Raw genomic sequence first — 14,332 nt, 5'->3', positions numbered from 1 at the left:
GAACCGTTTTCAACTGCAAAGCAGCTTGGGTTAGCACCTGGAACTTTCTTGACCAAGCCTCAAAGGTTCTCCATCCTAATTACAGATAAAAACAGCAGCAGCACCAGAAACTCAATTAATGCTTGGATACTTTTGTCGCAAAGAAAGAACAAAAAATGTTTGCAAGAACAACTACGTTACCCAAAGGAAAATGTTGAGGGTGACCGTGGGATCGCGTCCGTCGGACTTGTGGCCGTTGCGGAGCTAAGAAGAAAGGATGTCCTAGATTCAGGAGGGGCAGAGGCCAGTATTTTTTTTTTTTTCGACCATAGAACATTAGAGAAAAAGTTCCAAGAAAGCAGAGAGAAACAAACAGGACATACAGGCACCGAAGGCACGGTGCAGTCAAGAGAAACGACAGAGGGAGGAAAAAAAGGAAAAGAAGAGGCAAGACAAACAAAGAAAAAAATGAAAAACGGCAGTGTTAGGGCAATCCGCATGCAAAAAAACACCAGCACCATGCCCACAAAGTACTGCCAAACCAGTTAGAGCCACCTAGAAGCCCACTACAGTGCACACTTTACTACGCAGAATCTACAGGGTGCAGTGGCCAATGCTCAGCTACCAGCACAGAGAAAAACCTAGGCCAATAGTGATTTCAGACACTTTCTTTCTTTTTTGTCAAGCAGAACAATGCAATGTTTAGGCTCCTGATGCATGTGCTACCAATGATGTATCACTGTCACGTAGAGACATAGCTAGCAGCAAAATCTCATGAGTGTTTTCTTTAAAGAGCCCCTAAACAATCTCTAATATTTTGAATGCATTTTAAATTATTAAAAGAATACATAAAAAAATAATTTTCAAGAAAGGGGACAGCGCTCAGCCACTGTTGAAGATTATGTAGGAAAGGAGTCTAGGTTAGGGGATTGTCGGGTAAAGAGCATCTTCGTCTTGGTATTTGTTCTTCTGGCCTGTGTGAACCCTTGTAATTCTTGGTAGAAGCATGCTCAATTCAGTTGCTCTCGCATGGGCTAGTCGAACCCTCTTACACCACTCGAAACAGGTCACTTTGACTACCGTATGTCGTAATAGCTTCCTGTGTTTCAAGGTTATATTGTATTAGATTTGCTAAAGTTGTCCTGTCATCGCGTAGTAAGTGTGGGACATCAGATCTTCCTTGCGAGAAAGCTGCACTGCTCCAATAAGGTGTAAATCTGCTCTGCATGACTCCTGACAATGTCTGCATCGGGTACAAGTGTCGACAGTCATTGCTTGTCATTCTTGATGCCAGTGGTCGAGCATGTGCGGTATGTATGCAGCATTGGCCATGACTTTGTTTAATTAAGGAAACCTCTTTTGGGCAAGTAACAGTCTAACAGTCTGTTAGCTTTCATTTTGCTGCGAAGCTTTCACTTTGGGGCAAAAATAATGTATCAGTGCACTACAGGATGAGCCTTCAGGCCACATCTTTACGTAGAAATTTTTGTCAGCCAGCTTTGGTGGTTAACTGGAGCGTAGTGTGGTGCACGTACAATCAAGCCCACATGCTTGTGTGGCGATCACATGTGGAACTGCATTTCCCATGTCCATGACAGCGTGACTCAGTGTCCATAGGATTCCGACATTCGTTTTATTGTCTTGTACTTCAACTTTTTTCTGGAGCCTTTGGCCACATCTCCAGCTGTTGGGGCCATTAGTTTGGCCTCCGCTTTGTAAGAGTCCATGAGGATCCGTTAGTTATTTGGTACCCTCTACTCTGTAATGTCTCCCAGGCCAACAGGAATGGTGCCAACCACTTCCCACATGGCCAACATTTCTGCGGGCAATGTTGCACCCCCCGAAAATTGACAAGTACGACAGCCATTGCGTTGGGATGCAGACATGACATTTCAAATAAACATGTGCGCTGTGTACAGAATACTGCGACAATCATCTGTGGTGAACATGGCGGCGGTGTGTGCCACTGGAAGGCCACAAATTTAGGAAACAAACCCGTGCCCCTTTTCGGGCTTTCCCGTTCCCTTCTTCATACACTGTGATGTCAGCAGGGCACTGTGTGTACTGTCACCAGGGTGAAAATTGTCAGTTGGTCGATTGATGAGGGATTATAGCACCAACGTGACAAGAGCTGGCTGTGTGTTCCAAGAAGTAAGAAGAGGCCACCCACTGTGCTGCATTTGTCTGTATGTAAAGCTTTCCGTTCAGTCTGCATTGTGTGGAGAGTGATTAGGGATTGACAATGAAGAATCCTTTTTTTTTTCTGGTGTGTTAATGTGACCCGTAGCTTCTGCTATACAGCACAGAGTTGGTGAAAAAATAAGGGGAATAGAAGAGAGCACTTGTGGAAGAGTGTAGCAAAGGCGAACGAGAAGCTGGAGTGGTTCATTAAACTCCTGTAACTTCGCTATTACGATATCATTTCAAAAAATTCTTTCAGCTGTATATTAATTGTATATATTGGTACACAGGTGCGACTATGTAACTTTCAAGAAATTTTTGCAGCTATATGTAAACTGTAGATTGGTGTCCAGCTACCACTATGTAACTGATCTTTGAGCTCAGAGTGGGTTAGGGGCCCCTTAACTATGATACTGCAGAAGTACAACTGTGATGCAACAGATAAAACATTGTGGGTGTTCCACTCACGTAAGTCCATACAGCCATTTTCATAAGCCAAATGCTCAGCAAATAAGGGAGGCAGGTGTCCAAGGCCACACCAGCTAAACCAGTAGATTGCTTGTGCTCGAATCTTGCACATTAAAATCTCGCAGTTCATTCTGCTTAATACCATGTTTGGGTGCCACACCTACTTGTCAGTCAGAATGAATCAGAAGTATGTATTCATTGTTTGTGGTGATGCCAGGTAAAGGAATACGGATTTACTCAACAGAGGAACTGTTGTGCAGACAGTCATGATGCACACTGTGTCTCACTCCTACCACGAAAGTCCATGCAACTCTTCCTTCGATACAGAAATAATTGTTTTTGGGTACCCCACGCATTGCCACAGACAACTTGCAGTTGTGGTTTGTTCTAAATGAAACAGGTAAGTAGTGGGCCCAAGCACGTTACCTATGCATGAAATTTGAGTTGTACCATAGCTAATAAGAGATCCCACCTCTACAATGACACTGGTGCCAGTAATAGGGACGGAAGAACTTACTAGTACTTCATGATCAGGGCCACAATATCCAGACAGACCGCACACTCAAATGTCTGTTTGTCAAGGGGCATCCAAACACGCCTATTTCCCCCACACATTCTCGGACACTATCACGTGCAAAATGAAAGCCCATTCTATGAACCATACATTCAATCAAATGTTGCTGTAGTCTATTGTCCAAAAGGTAACACTGCCGTCAATTTCTCGCATGACTTTATCTTCCACGCTGCTTCGTCTCTGCCACGATTGTGCCACTCAAGTTCAACATAGGTTCAGAAATGACATTGAGGCAGACACTAACTTCCAATATCAAAGCTCTGACAAAAAGCACGTCTGCACGTGCTGAAGCTGGTGAAATTGGTCTATCGCAAAGGTCATATCTCAAAGCATGTAGGTAAAAAAATTATCATACACTAGCACAAGAACAAAGGGTTTCATCTTGAACAGCTAACAAAACTTCCAAGAAACAAACTGCACATTTACCTTTCTAGAAGAGTATAACACTTGAGCACTGTGCTTCGCTCAATGACCCCTTTGCAACTTCCATGCCCCAAGCTTCTTATCTACAGCTGATCAACACAACCAAAGTAAATATGGTGGTGGGTAATTTCAGAGGGATCACAATGCCCTTTTTCAGCAGGAAATTTATCATAAGCAAATTTATGAAGTAATAAAACGAAGAACACCGACCAACAGAAGTGCTAAAGAATGAATAAATCTATAAGACATTTCGGCTTCGCTACGGAAGCCTTGTTCACAATGGGATGACGGAAGGTTCATGGAAGCTTATGTATACTTCAGAACGTGATGTAAGCACCCCGTGTATGACGGGGGGAGGGTTCCCTCATTTCGATTGAGCGTGTGACGTGTTTTTTGTATCTCCAGCGATTCCAGATACAGCCGCGATTTCAGGTTTCTTTCTTGGCCGATAATTCTCTAGCGATCCCAGTCAATCTTGTGGCCCGTTACATCCGTGTGCTCGGCAAGGGCATTCGAAACTGTACGTTTCTTTTCAACATCTTTCTGATGCTGCCTCAGTCTCTGTTTGAAGTTGTCCGATTCACCGATGTATGCGTAGTTGCAATCTGCGCAGGGTATCTTATAGCGCAGATTGCGACTACGCAAACATCGGTGAATCGGACAACTTCAAACAGAGACTGATAGCGCAGATTGCGACTACGCATACATCGGTGAATCGGGCAACTTCAAACAGAGACTGAGGCAGCATCAGAAAGATGTCGAAAAGAATGCCCTTGCCGAGCACACGGATGCAACAGGCCACAAGATTGACTGGGATCGCTCGAGAATTATCGGCCAAGAAAGAAACCTGAAATCGCGGCTGTATCTGGAATCGCTGGAGATACAAAAAACACGTCACACACTCAATCGAAATGAGGGAACCCTCCCCCCGTCATACACGCGTTGCTTACGTCACGTTCTGAAGTATACATAAGCTTCCATGAACCTTCCGTCATCCCATTGTGAACAAGGCTTCCGTAGCGAAGCCGAAACGTCTTTTAGATTTACTCATTTTTTAGCACTTCTGTTGGTCGGTGTCCTTCGTTTTATTACTTCATGCTTCATCCCGACCAGACGGGCTTCCGTCGAACCCTCGATTTCAAGCAAATTTATATTACAAAGTAAAAAAAAAATATCTCTGCTATTGGTGCAAAAGGCACAGTGCAACTAACAAGAACCTTGTATGTATTCCATAATGGCTACACCGCAATACACCTGGGTTATTCATTGAAGCATACACAGTGTATTGTGGCAAAGTATAAACAATGGGTCATTATTTAGTATAGTCTGGAGGTGCCTCCAGGACACCAAAGTGGCAACAGAGACACCGAAGCTGAAAGCCGTACTAGTTTGTGGGCTGGGGACTCCGAGGCCTCTGTGTGCATTGGTAGTGTATAAAACCAGCTGTCCACAATAGCTGCACATGGAGGCTGCTGTCCGCAACAGTAGATCTTGTATGCTAACACTTCCCGGCATGCTCCAACCTCGGTGGGCCCAACCCACGAACTGCCCTGGTGCCTGTTTTGACCCTCTTGGAGGTCCTGGGATCCTGCGTCACTAACCCGCGAACTGTCCTGGTTCTTGTTTTCTCTGGTTCACTGCCCTGGTTCTCATTTTGATCCGCCCCACTGCCCCTTGGGTGTCCTGGAGATCCTCTGCCACCCTCTTTATTGTTGTAATCTCATGTGCTTTCCTGAGGCCCCCATTCGCTTGCATTTTCATTTTCGCATGATAAATGATCCCACTTCAATACATCTCTGTACTGAAGTGAAGCTTGCTAACGCAGATGCACCATTAGAGAACACATATGAGACCCTTGCCACGCAACTATCTCCGCACACAATCAGCTCCGCACACGACCAGCTCTAAACACGCAGTAGTGTCGTGCCTGTGGCACACACCCCACAGACGCTCCATGATCTGGCCTATTGCAGCTTTAAGTTCAATGACAACTTCATCAGCTTGCACAAGACATTGACTTAAAACACTACGGTAACAAGAGCATGCACTTTGCTTCATCAAGCACAACCTCACTCGAACACCCAGTTTAAAACATCATGCTCTTGCTGCTGGCTTGACAGAGTGAATATTTCTCTGTAGTAGGTTCCAATGGAGGAAGGAAAAGTGAAGTGGTGCAATTGCGGGTGCATTGTGAAAGGTGTAGCAGATGTCATCCCATGTATAATTTTAGGCTTAAATACAGGAGACAAATATAACTCGCTGCCTAAGCTCAGTGGCTACGGCACTGCAGTGCTGAGCTTGAAATCAAGGGCTTAATCTTGGCCGCAACGCCCATGGTAGCCGCATTACGATGGGAATGAAATGCAAAAAAACACTTGTGTATTAAGATTTAGGTGCACGCTGAAGAACTCCAGGTGGTTAAAATTAATCCCCAGTCCCCCACTGCGGTGAGCCATTCCCTAAAGGAAAATATTATGTTAAGCTAGATTGAAAGATTAGGCTTTGGTATTAATGAATTTGTCATTCATAGCAAGAACAGAGATTTTGTAAGCAATAAATTGACAAAAAGAAGAACTGGAGTGGTACCACCTGGTCTGGGCTATGGTACCTCTGATGTGACGTCAGCACTAGCTGATTCACAAAAAGCAACAGAGAGAGCGGTCACGTGGTGATTACTACATCAAAACATCCATATTGGAGTGGGCGATTCAAATTGAAGAGCAGCAGCGGGACCTTCCGTAGTAATTTTCTAAGCAACAAAATCATCTTTTGGCGCACAAAGAATCATGATAGACTTCTAGTCAAATAATCCATCAATCTAGCTTGGCTTAATATTTTTTTTCTTTAGTGACCCTTTAAGCTATTTGGTGCGGCATTATGAAGAGTGACGCAAGGAACCGCTCCCGAAAATTCTTTTTTTCCTTCCTCCATACAGGTTCTCTTGGTGACTCAAAAGTGAGGAAGTGCCAACTCTGGAAAGCAGTGGCCACCAGTCCCCTCAAGCAACAACAAAGATGGCAGCAACAACCAAGCACCACCGCACCAGCCTAGCACAAACAGCCTCCGCTGCGCACACAACCATGCTCCCTGCCGACACCCCATCATGCACTGCACACAGCACACCGCCGCTTTACCTCTGGGACAGGTCAAATCGCTCGGGTCGGGGAATCCTTGGGAGCACCCGCTTTGCCTGGCCTAAGGTGGTCGGGCTAGCCTCGCAGGAGCTGTAGCCTTTGTCCGAGTTTAACTCGAGCAGTTCCTCATCTCTAAAAAGGCGGCAAGAGACGGAGGACCCCAGCCCAGCCCAGAGGCTTTTCTTGTTTGTTTGTTTGTTCACAGGTGCACTATTCTAACACTCCTTTATGCCTATGAACTTACTGCCTAAACAGCAACAGGATTTTCAAAGAAGGTGAGCGAAGCTACTCACTGACAAAATACATGGACACTCCTCCCAAACAAATGTTGGGCTGCGCTGTTGACATGTATAACTAAACTGCTCTTGCCAGTGAGTCAAGTGAGTTAAAGGCAAATGCTGAAAAAGGTTTTCCAGAAGTGTCAAATAGGATTGCCTAGTATCATCTAGCATCACTTTTCTTTCTGACATATCAAGACTGAGGCTGTGTAAAATACTGAAGCCTCACCTTTCAACATTCTGGGCCGTTGTGGACAGAAACACAAACTGGTCAAACCATAAATGCGACACAAAAAGGTAGCGTGAACAAACACTTGCACGAGTGCTACTTCTGAGACTAAAGTCTAGCTGCATTACAAACTTATGCAGTAGGCATTTAAAAGGGAAACAGCAGCGGCTAGCGCTAGCCTAAGATGACTGGAAAGTGCTACATTGCATTCACAAATTCAAGGGACACAAACAAGAAATTCTAGACCAGCTCGCAATGACAGAGTATGTCCTTCAAAAATTACAACCAAATTTCTTTGGTGGGAGGAGGCAATCCCCAATAAAAATGAAAGCGAAACTTTTCTTATGAAATTTTGCATTATATTGTGGCAACAAAGGTGTTAACATGTTATCAGACATTTCACAATACTTCTGTTTAATCAGGCTGCAGCTATGCAGAAATCTTCCAGAAAAATTGCAAATTTGATTTTTGCTCTATACTGACCGCAATACAGTTGAATCTCGTTAATTCGAACACGCTTAATTCGAACTTCCAGTTTATTCTAACTGATGCCGCGGTCCTATCAAAGTTATGTGTATTCTAATGGGCAAAAACGCCCATGAATTCGGACGCGCTCCAACAATGTTTTCAGCAGCCCGCCAAATCACGCGGCGGTGCCTCCGACCAGCATTGCTCTCACGCCGCCATAGAAGAAAGGCTCAAGAGAAGCCCCTCAACGCCGCATGCAAAAAAAAAAAAAACAAGGAAATGTGGTGGAAATTTCACCCTCTCTCAAATGGCAAGGTTGCCTTTTCTGCGTCGCGCCGTAATGCCCCCGCCACACTAGCAGCAAAACGCGCACCACAGGAGGGATCGGTCCTGGGCTAATTTCTCGTGGCTTGCCGCGACTCAAGCAAGCTGCGAGCGGGGGAGATCAATAAGTGGCCCCTACAGTGACGTACATGCAGGAAACTGGTTATCATGCGGACCCGCCTGACAGTTTTTTTCCCATTATCGTCTGCTTGCGTCGGCTCTTGCTCGCGCTTCTTTTTGTTAGCTTGACTGGTCTCGTTCGGGCTTGTTTTTTACAATCACGCATCTAAGCCGAGACGTCCCAATAGAAAGGTTGTTAGAGACAGCGCACCATATCTGATGCTGTACGACATGACAGACCCTGAATACAAGAACGCAAAGGCGACACCCAGTATCTCATTCTATTTGTCTTTTGAATGCAGTGACGCTGCAACAGAAGGGAGCATACCAACACAATTATGATCAGCGGCAATGACATCGTCATCTTGATAAGACATGACTCGCATTAAGAACGTAGGACGAAGAAGGTAAACACTGCGCCGGTCTGTGAGCAGACGAAAGAAAATACACGCGAGCATGCAGAGGGAAGCAGCAGTGGAGGCCCAGTCCTGGCCTAGGCAACTTCGCTGCTTCGGTGGCACAGGTAATTAACGCCATCCAGCAAGCAGGCGGGGAAGCAAATCCCCACTTCCCTCCCACCCTTCCTCGCAACTATGCTTCCCTCGCCCTTCCTCTCAACTCCCTCGCAACTCCCTTATCTGCGACGATCCCCGCACACGCCTGCCTCTGTGCTGGCCCAGCGCCTGCTTAGCCCGCTCCTTGAAGTTTCGTTTTTTGCCGTTATCAAGAAGCAAGCATCGGCTGGCGTGGGCAGTTTCGTGGTCCTCGCTCGCTGCGTGCTTGCGCGCCGCGAAATTTCACGACTTGCACCGTTTGTACATCATACTCTGGTGCAAGAATACTTCAAAAACAAGTCTTTCCTTTAATTCGAAAAAATTTTCGGGCCCCTTTGAGTTCGAATTATTGAGATTCAACTGTAGTATAGTTTTCCCTAACAAAGAAACAATTAAGAAGACCCGAATAAGTTGCTGTCAAATTTCCTGTCATGGCAGAGCCGGTAGGAAAATTTAAAGGTGGCCACACTACCCCTATTTTGTCTTTGTGTCATTCATAACTTTAGCACTGTCAGTCCATAGTAGCACATACCTATTTGCTATTCTGGAAATGTAATCTATCAATCCAGGTTAACTTAATGTCCTTAGCATCTTCTCAGTGTTCTTTTAATTAAGCAAGTTAGCATCCTTTCGCCTGAGCAGCATATTGTGTTTAAGGCACATGGTTCCTAATTTAGACGAAACACTTAGAATGCGCGGACATGGCCAGGCCACATCAAGCTGTTGATGCAGCCAGATCTTAATGCTGGAAAGTTTCGTGTGAACATGTGCAATTTGGGACCAGTTACTATTATTATTATCAGAACAACCTTTCTGCGTTGAACGTGCGCACCATTTTAATGGTCGGCCATATTAACAACACCTGTTATATCCTCAAGCCTGCATTTACAAGCTATCCCACGGAAGTCGGCGCAGCACTAAAGACCAGAGTGCTGCATTTTCCAATCCTCAACACAATTAAAGTGTGTTCCGATTAAGCTTAACATTAGTCGAAAGCTCCCATTACAGAATTTGACAGAAGTCTTATAAGGCCAACAGGCAATGAAACCAAGGAAAGTGTATATGGACTGAACTTCACGTTTGCTTAGTTAATATATTCAGCAAGTAGTAAATGTAGAGTATGGCACATTTATAATTGTCCATATAATCTGAATAAAGGCAACATTACTCAATTTAATTAATTATAATCTGGGGTTTTACATGCCAAAACCACAATATGATTATGAGGCACACCATATAGTGGGGAACTCCGGATCAGCTTTCACCACCTGAGGTTTTTTAATGTGACCTAAAGCTAAGTAAACGAGCATTTCTGTATTTCAAGCCCATCAAAATGTGGCTGCCGTGGCCAGGATAGAGAGGTGAAAGTGAAAGAAGAAAAAACTTGCCACCAGCGGGAGCCAGAGGGAGCACAGGCTCCACATGACACATGCAACACTCTACTGATTTACATAGCTGAGCTGGCAGTAGTTGTACCTCCATTCACTTTCTTTGGAAATTATGCACTAATGAAATGTAAGGAAGTTAGGGCTAAAAATGTTTGTTTCTGCTTTCATCATTTCACGTGATGTCAGCATCACATAAGCTTGTGTGCTTAGTTAGGCGCCAGAACTATACTTGGTGATCAGACACATGGCGGTGTAAGGTTGCAGTCTTAAGTTATTACCTCTAAGAGGTATTCATACTTTCCTGTTAATGTTGTTTGTCCATGACAGTACAAGTATGTGTGAGCTAGCCTTGAAACTATTGGCCAGTGTTGCTCACAGCAATGTGGAACCTCCATTAAAGCTACATGAAACAAAATGCACCATGAGGCGGCTGCGGGTTCGGCTCCTACTATAACCGAGTTATTCCCTATTTACAGTTTCATTTCTGATCACTGAGAATCTGAGAATAAATGCAACATTAGCTTGCCTGGCAATTGCTAGACACTTCAACCAAACAAAAGTTGATTTTCCCAACGCTTCCCTAGGTACCAGTGTCTGTTGGCGTTATGTGGCAGTTACCAGACTAAATGTACTGAATTCTTCAACTTTGACACAATTACAGTGGAACCTTGCTAGTACTTACCTGCCTAGTGACAAGGTCAACCAATGCCCATGTACTACTTCTCTAAAAATACCCACGTATGCTCCAAAATACGTTTGCACTGTATGGGGCTTATCTTGTCCTAAAACAATATTGTCATCCATCTTGTGTGCCTCTCCTTTCATTATTGCTGCGCACCCAACACAGTAGAACCTCGTTCATACGTATTGGAAAAAAAATGCAAGAAAAAACATACTAACTGTGAAAACGTATGATCCAAAGTTACTAAAAATTTGACACACTGGGCTGCCGTTGACATCTAGACAGTGCGAAGTATTATGCGAATTGCTGCAGCACAAGATGCTGACGTGTGTCAAGCTGATGGGGCGGGGCCCACGTGGCCTGAGATGCTTGTTGTCGGTTTTGCGGATTCGGCAAGCATACATTTGCGCTCCTCGAATTCTAGAATTCTGCCTGAGTCAGCAGCTTCTTCGAGTGGGGATTTTAGGCGGGAAGTTTTGATGTGCCCACATGGTGAGAATTGTAGCAGTATAAGATGCCTACGTGCGTCCAGCTGGTGAGGCCCATGCGATTCAAGACAACGTGCGATCCGAGATACACGTTGTCGCAAACACGGGTTTTAGCATTTGTTTCTATTTAAACTAAGAATATTGGGGTGATCTCGTGCTGAATTTTGTGGTGATTTCGTGTGGCTAGGGAAATTTCACCTGTAAGGCCCACTTAGCCACTCAACGTCTACACTTTGCGGGAAAGCCAGCTTCTCAATAGCAAGGGGCACGGGTTTGCGAACAGCGAGGGTGCACTTCTTTTCTTTTTCTTGTTATTTTTAGCAGTGCCATTCCCAATTATGAGTTTGTTGCTTGACAGCAAGTGCGATGAGTGACGACTGGCACAGGGTCAAATGCCTCAGAGTTTATGGGCACTTGATGCGATATAATAAGGCGCAGGCTGGCGAGGACAGCTAGAGGGAATTAATAAATTTTCCAAGTTGACATGAGTCAAATACACAATGCTTTAGTGTAACAACTTACTAGTCTACTTTTTTAACACTGACAATGCAATTGCAACGCTCCAACCTAACAACTTAACCCAACTTGCTAATAAATGCATGTGAATATCAATATTTGAAGCTAAGTATTCACATTTGATTCGTATTAGAAAATTTTGATATTCGCACACCCCTAGTTATTGCTTATGAAAAGTGTGCAGTAGGCTTCCAAAGGCACTACGTCACATGTTCTGTGAAACAGGCAGTTGAAGATGATTATCACAATAGGTTGAACATCGATAGCTGTCAATGTGGCATGCAACGACTTGCGAGATTTGCTGGCCCCAGAATAGGAAACTGAGTGCACACCGGCATTTCCACGCGAGAGAGGCGTGCGAGTATTGCGGGGAAGCTGATGCAGCAGGCAGCTGTTGTTTCATGATCAGGCGCAATTTATGCCTTTTCTTGTTTGCACGGGACCTAGCGGCCAAAAACGTATCATATGATCCCAGTTTGGTGTGGTGTATTGAAAATAGGTGCCGAAATAGCACGTTTTCTGGGAATGCACGAACCGGTACAGAAGAAGTGTAGCTGTATTGAGTTATTTTTTGTGTTCTCGATCGCAAATGTTGCCGCCAGGAAATCGTACGTAATGCGATCGTATCAACAAGGTTCTACTGTACTTCCAGGTCACAAATGGTGCGCGCGTCATCAGCATGACATAGCATTCTTGACAAAGATGTAGTGAGTGCAAAGTTTTCAAGAACGGAAGTTAAAGACATATAGCAAATATTGTCTGGGAACAAGATATTTCTCAAAGGGTGCAAACATTTTTTCAAGGGTAGCAAAATTGTCTAATTCTCAGCACAAAACTCTACGATGCCACAAGCTACCCCGAAAAACACCAAGAACTACAGAAGACACCCACACCGCATGAACAATACCTACAGCTTTGCTTTTACAACAACCATGCTACTGGCTCTATATACTTACTTCTCTTCCTGGCAAATGGATCAGAACTCTAAAACAAGCCAACACAGCACTAGACTCATTCCACAGCACTTTTTGCCCAACAGCAACCGCAGCAAAGGGAGAAAAAAAGCCACAAGACAAGCAAATGCACAAGCCAGCATAAAAAGCACTTAGCCGAAATCATAAGCACCACGTGGAAACAAGGTGTTGTTGCAAACCTGGGTATAACTAAAAACAAGGGCAACGCGAATAGATGTGCAGCAATGGAAATGTTTCAAGCACAAGCAAAGAGACACTGACCCATCCTCCCCAGTGCTGGCAAACCGAGACATCCGTTCTGGCTTGTCCATCTTGTGTACTCGATCGGCCGGAACTGCAGTACAATACATAGATCATGCATCTACCATTTTGGACGATACATAACAGTTCACAGAAGATGACGAAAGGCCAACTGCAACCAAATTTTAGCTTGTCGAAAATTCGTTACACAGTCGCACCTCATTATAACAAAGACTACGAAAATACCTGTGTTAGATCCGATATTCGCCGCATACGCTGCTATTTTGCATTGAGGAGTGACTTCACCTCAGTGCCATGAACGCTGCCGTGAAGCTACGCTTCAAGGCGAAATTTACCATATAATCTGCACCCTGACTTTACAAAACTTCTTATATTTTTGGTGTGATTATGCAAAAAAGAAGGTGAGGCGTGCAGACATAACACAAGAGTAGAGAAGAGGACAACATGAACGTCTAATCTTGTGTCCTGTCTGCACACCTCACCTTCTTTTTTGCATAATGAATCCTTACGAACTAGCTCAGCTTTCTGTCATTTTAAGCTTTTGGTGTGAGTTTTATGTAAAAAAATACGGTACACACAAATGCTCTGCTAAATACATACATAACAACATACGTACAAAAGCTTAACTTATTACACAGTCCGAAATTTTATTTCAATTGACCTTTAGCGATACCAGTGTCATGCAGGCACTTTATAATGGCTATCGAGTTGGACTTCAAGATCAAGGTCACTGCTAGATGGAAAACCTGATGGCTATTGATACGTTTTAATAACCTGACATTGTTGCGAGTGACACTTATGCACTCTTGAAAGTGACCAAACCTGAAATTATCCAAAGTACTTAAAAAGTGCATTTTTACTACTGCCTACGTAGTGTCTTTACTGTCACTAAAACAGTCTAAAATTTTCAATCAAGTCGTTGCATTTGCTTGACAGCCCCACCAACACTGAGGCTGATGGCTGCCACATTTTTGTCATGGCAGAGAACCCTCACTTGTTGGCGCTAAGGTTATCCAACTTCGAAAGTAGTTTCTTGCTACTGTTGCTTATCAAATGCATAATTCTTTTAAAAGCATGCTGTGAGAAAAACGAGCTTACGATTAGTCTGGAATCAGTTTGAAAAACATACAAAATTTGTGCGTGTAAGTGCAAAAGTAACGGTAAAGCACCTTGTAAATGATGAAACTGGCAAATTATGTTATTTCAACGCTGACTGGGCTTGCTTGTATTTAGTCTAACTCATACAAGGAATTGAATAAAAAGAAAGGGCCAGATTTCATTCAAATATTTC

General features: G+C 44.1%; 1 protein-coding gene across 8 annotated transcripts in view; it reads right to left on the bottom strand.

The window, feature by feature from the left end:
• Window positions 1-14,332, bottom strand: part of Ask1 (apoptotic signal-regulating kinase 1) — a 128,866-nt gene that overhangs the window by 52,457 nt on the left and 62,077 nt on the right. For 3 of the 8 annotated variants that reach the window (XM_055066464.2, XM_055066463.2, XM_050171303.3), the window contains 3 exons: window positions 13,042-13,114; window positions 6,760-6,891; window positions 181-261 (listed from right to left, as the gene is read on the bottom strand). In XM_055066464.2, coding sequence (XP_054922439.2) covers window positions 181-261; window positions 6,760-6,891; window positions 13,042-13,114 — 286 coding nt within the window. The remainder of the gene's footprint in view (window positions 1-180; window positions 262-6,759; window positions 6,892-13,041; window positions 13,115-14,332) is intronic. The other 5 variants (XM_050171302.3, XM_050171304.3, XM_055066465.2 and 2 more) reach the window with 3 other exon arrangements.

The sequence above is a fragment of the Dermacentor andersoni genome, chromosome 6 (genome assembly GCF_023375885.2).
Source record: "Dermacentor andersoni chromosome 6, qqDerAnde1_hic_scaffold, whole genome shotgun sequence".
Taxonomy (NCBI): domain Eukaryota; kingdom Metazoa; phylum Arthropoda; class Arachnida; order Ixodida; family Ixodidae; genus Dermacentor; species Dermacentor andersoni.
This window is presented reverse-complemented; position numbering and strand designations above follow the sequence as displayed.